Here is a 5,948-nt window from a genome sequence, read left to right on the forward strand (position 1 = left end):
TGGGGATTCTCTCCCTCTGCCCCTCCCCCCACTTGTGCACGCTTGTTCTCGAGCTCTCCCTCTCTCTCATTCAAATAAATAAATAAATCTTTAAAAGAAAGGAGGGGGGAGCAATGCTTGTTTCACAAGCTTATTTTAAGGAAGAGGTTAGATAAACGAAGAGTTCTGCAAACAGGAATTAGCCTACCAGTAGGAGTGGGGAGCACCCTCTCTTCCTTCTCCTGGGACAGGGTGCACTCTGATCCAAATAAAACCCAAACAGAACCATCTCTATGGGCCGAAAAAACAAACCCAACATCCTTCCTCGAGCCATAAAACTTTATTGGCAGGTCAGGGGGAAGAGACAGGGGTAGGGTCCCTCCCCTCCATGGCCCTACCCAGGGGATTCCCTCTGCAGGAGAGCAGGAAGCCCAGGAGGCTGCTGGACTCAGAGAGCCTTGGCGGTGGGCAGGTTGTTGTAGTGGGCATCCTGGCCCTCCAGCAGGCTGCGGTAAGTGGCAATCTCCTGCTCCAGCCGTGACTTGATGTCCATGAGCTGCTGGTACTCCTGGTTCTGCCGCTCAGTGTCGGCACGCACCTCGCTCAGCTGGGCTTCCATGCTGCTGATCAGAGCCTGGATCTGGGCCAGCTGGGCTCCAAAGCGGGCCTCTGTTTCCGCCAATGTGCCTTCCAGGGCAGCTTTCTGAGGGCAGGGAGAGGGAAAGAGACTCAGTGGAGACTGGTTCCTGAGAGGGCAAGGGCACAGCCACGGCCCAGGCTGCGCAAGGTTGCGAGGGCACCAGGGTGCGCCCCACAGGGCGGGGGTACAGACCATGCTTAGCTGAGACTGCAGCTCGATCTCCAGACCCTGGAGGGTGCGCCGCAGGTCAGTGACTTCCGACTTGCTCATCTGCAGCTGTTCTGTGTGGCCAGCCACCTCCCGATTCAGCTCCTCGGTCTGCAAGAAGAGAGCAGGCAGAAGGAATAAGCAGTGAGGCAGACCTCTGCCTGAGGGCATGAAGCTCTCTCTCCCTGCCACCTCTCCAAAGGACTTCCCCCTACGTACCCGGCTGGTGAACCAGGCTTCAGCATCCTTTCGGTTCTTCTCAGCCATGACCTCATATTGGCTTCTCATGTCACCCAGGATCTTGGCAAGGTCGACGCCCGGAGCGGAATCCACCTCCACACTGACCTGGCCACCCACCTGGCCCCTCAGGGCACTGATTTCCTGGAAAGACACAGCAGAGATGGGCATGTCAGAGCCCAGAGCCTGCTGGGCCTGGGCCAGGTCACTCCCCCACCCCCCAGACGGGAAAGGGGCTGGTTCAGGTGCAGACCTCGGAGCCAGCACCGAGAGATAGACCAGGTGGCCACCATCCCCTGCTGGAGCCCTGGGAGCCCTGCTCCACACCCAGGGCCATATCAAGGGTACAGCAAGTGTGGTCACAGTCAAGAGGATACAGGATATAAAAGTGTCCTTAAGGGCGCCTGGGTGGCTCAGTTGGTTGGGCGACTGCCTTGGGCTCAGGTCATGGTCCCGGGGTCCTGGGATCGAGTCCCGCATCGGGCTCCCTGCTCTGCGGGAAGCCTGCTTCTCCCTCTCCCACTCCCCCTGCTTGTGTTCCCTCTCTCGCTGTGTCTCTCTCTGTCAAATAAATAAATAAAATCTTTAAAAAAAATAAAAAATAAAAAAAATAAAAGTGTCCTTAAGCGGGGGAAATCAGAGGGATAGATGAACCATGAGAGACGATGGACTCTGAAAAACAAACTGAGGGTTCTAGAGGGGAGGGGGGTGGGAGGATGGGTTAGCCTGGTGGTGGGTATTGAGGAGGGCACATTCTGCATGGAGCACTGAGTGTTATGCACAAACAATGAATCATGGAACACTTCATCTAAAACTAATGATGTAATGTATGGGGATTAACATAAGAATAAAAAAAAAAAATTAAAAGTGTCCTTAGCCCTGGGAAGTTGGGGTGGGATGAACAGAAGGCCCAGCCTGAAACCCACCTCTTCATGGTTCTTCTTCAGGTAGGCCAGTTCCTCCTTCAGGCCCTCGATCTGCATCTCCAGGTCGGTCCTGGCCAGGGTCAGCTCATCCAGCACCCGGCGCAGGCCGTTGATGTCGGCCTCCACGCTCTGGCGCAGGGCCTGCTCCGTCTCAAACCTTTCAGAGGAAATAGGTGTAGTCAGACCAGAATTTCCTCTGAACCCCTGAAGACTTCCCCCATCTCCCCCAGGGTTCAGGAGTCCATGAGGGGGTTGCTTCGGGCCAGCTGGGGTAAGTGAGGACAGAGTCTAGTCCCCCCACTGCACTGAGCCCCCAAAGGGTCTGGGATTGCCCCTCCTTCCCTGTCCTGGCTTCCGCAGCCCTCTGAGGCAAACACATACTCACTTAGTTCGGAAGTCATCTGCAGCCAGACGGGCATTGTCGATCTGCAGGACAATCTTGGAGTTCTCGATGGTGGCACCAAGAATCTGGAAGATAAGAGGCAGGAAGTTGGCACCAGTTTAGTTTGGCACTGCCCACCCCCTTTCTTCCTAGAAGAGAGAGGAGAGCAAATGAGTATGCCTCTACCCCCTAGAGACCAAAGCCCCAGCCATGTCTCAGCTGTCCATTGGCCTGCTCTCTGGGAGGTCTTGGAATCAGTCCATGCCCAGGAGCTGGAGCAGGAGAAACCATCGTCAGGGACGCTGAGACAGGGGGTAGGGCATGGGTGTGGGAGGGCATGGAGGTAAGTCTGGAAGGAAAGTGTCTGAGACCTGTACCCAGGGAAACTCTAAATGGTCTTAGGGGAGGCAGACTCTAGTGATCTGCAAACCAGATGACGTGTTGGGGTACTTTTGTCCGTAGCCCCATTCAAAGCACATTTTGCCTCAGGACAGGGAATTCCCATTTTTGAGCATCAATTATGTGACAAGCACTTTGCCCCTCATCTTTCATGCCAGGTCAGTGGGTATGCCTATTTTATAGAGGCGGGAAATGAAGCTCAGGATTTCTTGTCCAAGTTCACCCCCATCTGAGGTCCCTCTGCTGTGACGGGCATATTCACACCATTGATTAAGGTACTTGGGTTTATGTTTTTCAAAGAGCAAGTCATGACTCATTAGTCATTGTACTGGGAGATAATTTGCATAGTTTTTTAATGAACCTGAACAGAATATAAAATATGAGAAGAGATCACCCACAGTACGGTAAGAATTATTTCAAGAAAGTTTTGGTGGGGCGCCTGGACGGCTCAGTTGGTTAAATGGCTGACTCTTGATTTTTTGCTCAGGTCACAATCTCAGGGTCCTGGGATGGAGCCCTGCATAGGGCTTCACACTCAGCGGGAATCTGCTTGAGGACTGATTCTCTCTCTCCCTCTCCCTCTCTCCCTCCCCCCACCCTGCACTCTCTCTCTCTCTCTCTCTCTCTCTCTCTCTCTCAAATAAATAAATAAATCTTTAAATAAATAAATAAAGTTTTGCTTCCGTTTTGGGTGTGTATATAACAGAAAGAGAATGGGTGAAGGTACATGGTAAAATGTATTTCTTGTTAGGTTACAATTTTTTTAAAAGTGTGTAAGCAGTATTCTATTTTGTTGTTTACAACTCTAGCTGTCCCTCCTTGTCCACAGGTCTGGTCTTTCTACTCTATGCCCCTGGCACCCAGCACCGTGCGGGCCACATGGCAGGCACTGGGCAACGTTGTGGGGAGCTGCGTGTTAAATGTCCCACTGGCTTCCGATAACATTTCTTCCCGGCAGAGCTCCCAGCTTTTCCCTGAGGGTGGAGACCAAGCCCCACCCTGCATGCCCTTAGGGGCTCCCTGTTAGACCTATGGCTCCAGCACCCCCAACCCCAGGACTCTCCACCCACAGAGAACTATTGCCGAAAAGGACGGGGGGGGGGGGGGGGGGGGCGGGGGGCCGGTCCTCTGCGTCTATGTCCCGCCTTTACCAGGTCCTTAGGCCATTAGCATATGTCCCTTCTCATTCTTCCTAGAAGTTCCTAAGTACGGTGTGGCAGGCAGGAGGGGTTTCAGCCTGAGCGTGATGGAAACCAGACCTGCCCCACCAGAGAAAAGGAATGCGGAGGGGCCCATGCTGGGGGCAGCGGAGGGTAGGTTTGGCCCGGGGTGGACTGCATTCCTCTCAGGCCAAATTCTTGCTTGTCTCCCTGCTGCCACCGCGGCCCCGGGCCAAGGCCTCTGGGCAGCCCACAGCCTTGTCCCATCTCCTCCCACTCCTTCGGACTCCCTCTCCCAGGCCTCCCCGCCCACCAGCCCCGCCCCGGCCGCCTCTGCACACCCCACCCACTAGCCTGCCCCCTTCCCGATACCCGGGCATCCACTTCCTGCCCCACCGCCCTGCCCCTCCTCACCTGCCCACAGCTCTCTGCCCCACGCTGCGGCCCTCCCACGTCCTAACGGGCTAGCTCCCGCCCCGCCAAGTGGTGGCTCGGGTGGCTGCCGTCCCTCCCCCGGCCTCGCCCGGCCCGCGGGCCTGGGTTTACTCTGGGTTTGCGCGGCAGGTGCACCTCCCGCAGCTGGGCCGCCGCGCACCTTGTCCCGCAGCTCCTCGATGGTCTTGAAGTAGTGGCTGTAGTTGCGGGCGGGCCCGGGCCCCTGCTTCTGGTACCAGTCGCGGATCTTCACCTCCAGGTCGCCGTTGGCCTCCTCCAGGGCGCGCACCTTGTCCAGGTAGGAGGCCAGGCGGTCGTTGAGGTTCTGCATGGTGAGCTTCTCATTGCCCGCCAGCAGCCCGTCGGACCCGGCCAGGCCGCCGGCAACGCTGCCGCCGTAGCCCCCGCCGTAGCCCCCGCCGTAGCCCCCGGAGGACGAGGACACGAAGCGGGCGGAGGACACAGACACGCCGCGGCCGCCCGAGCCCCCATGGATGCTGGGCGCGCGGAAGGCACCTCCCGCCCCGAGGCGCAGGGAGCCGCCGCCCAGGGCCCCGAAGGACGAGGTGGCGGACGAATGAAGATAGCTGTAGGAAGTCATGGCGAAGGAGGACTCGGACGACACTGGTCAGAGGAGCAGCGGTGGGCGACAGGAGTGGCGAGAGCCTCACCTGGCGCCTTTTATGCCTGGGGCGGGCGGGGGAGGGGGAGGGAGAAGGGGAGAGGTGGGAGGAGATGGGGCGGATATCTGAGCCCCGAGGAATTTGCAGGCTCCTGGGTGCAAATACGGGCACTGTCCCCATTGGTCAGTTCCTGGTGGCTCTACCTCCAGCTCTTCCTTGCTGCGGCCCTGCGGGGAACTGCCCCACCCCAGCCCAGTCGGGAGTCCCGGAGCCTCGACTGCACACCTCCTCACCTCCTAGCACACTCCTTCCTTTCTTCACCCCCATCACACACACAGACACCCTCATTCACATTCTGACCCTCCCCTGTGAAGCTGTTAAGATTAACCCAGGCTTGAAACCCCCCAGGAATTAAGTCCTCCTGGGAGTAGACTCCTACACCCTGTCCTCCCTTCAACCCCCCATCCCCTCTGGAATTATGTTCTGAAGCCCCTTGCTGGGAGTCAGAGTTAAACACTTCCCTCCAATACCTTCAGGAGATTCCTACACCCCACTTGGAATTACAACCTCTCAGAGCCTGCCCCTTGGGGATCACCCACACCCTGACTTCCTCTCAGTCCCCCAGAGGAGGGTGATCTGGCCACTGGCCTCCTGAGACAAAGCTGCCCCACCCTTCTGGAGCCATACAAAGCCCTGGGATGACCACAGGCTCCTGAGAACAGCTGCAGGGAGGCTTCTGCAGGCTTCTGCGGCTGGACTGTAGAAGACTTCCAGGTAACTCCAAGCTCAAGCCTGACCCCACCTGGGGCAGGGCCCCACTGGGGGCCTCTTACCGCCCAGCCCCTCCAGGACAACCCCAACCTCCAGCCCCCAAATCATGCATTCATTCAACACAGATTTACTGAAATTATGATGGGGAATCTGAGCCTGAAGGAGGCAAATAACTTGCCCATGAGACAT

At 57.2% G+C, this 5,948-nt stretch overlaps 1 protein-coding gene across 1 annotated transcript; it reads right to left on the reverse strand.

Moving 5' to 3' along the window:
• Positions 1-305: 305 nt before the first annotated feature.
• On the reverse strand, positions 306-4,969 carry KRT19 (keratin 19). Its single transcript, XM_045888050.2, has 6 exons — positions 4,526-4,969; positions 2,375-2,457; positions 1,990-2,146; positions 1,046-1,207; positions 812-937; positions 306-682 (listed from the first exon to the last, which is right to left on the reverse strand). The coding sequence occupies exons 1-6, from the start codon at positions 4,964-4,966 to the stop codon at positions 428-430; spliced, it is 1,224 nt and encodes a 407-aa protein (XP_045744006.1). The 5' UTR covers positions 4,967-4,969; the 3' UTR covers positions 306-427.
• Positions 4,970-5,948: the final 979 nt, after the last annotated feature.

Source organism: Mirounga angustirostris, unplaced genomic scaffold (genome assembly GCF_029215605.1).
Source record: "Mirounga angustirostris isolate CCGP_5_RB_7025 unplaced genomic scaffold, mMirAng1.0.hap1 SCAF_17, whole genome shotgun sequence".
NCBI lineage: Eukaryota > Metazoa > Chordata > Mammalia > Carnivora > Phocidae > Mirounga > Mirounga angustirostris.

What these genes read in the sequence shown, in the direction of transcription:
- KRT19 (XM_045888050.2), bottom strand. Translation starts at nt 4,966, where the DNA reads ATGACTTCCTACAGCTATCTTCATTCGTCCGCCACCTCGTCCTTCGGG. An exon ending in GCAGATGACTTCCGAACTAA is followed by an intron (nt 2,147 to 2,374) that starts GTGAGTATGTGT and finishes TTCCTCTGAAAG; the next exon opens with GTTTGAGACGGAGCAGGCCC. An exon ending in TGAAGAAGAACCATGAAGAG is followed by an intron (nt 1,208 to 1,989) that starts GTGGGTTTCAGG and finishes GTGTCTTTCCAG; the next exon opens with GAAATCAGTGCCCTGAGGGG.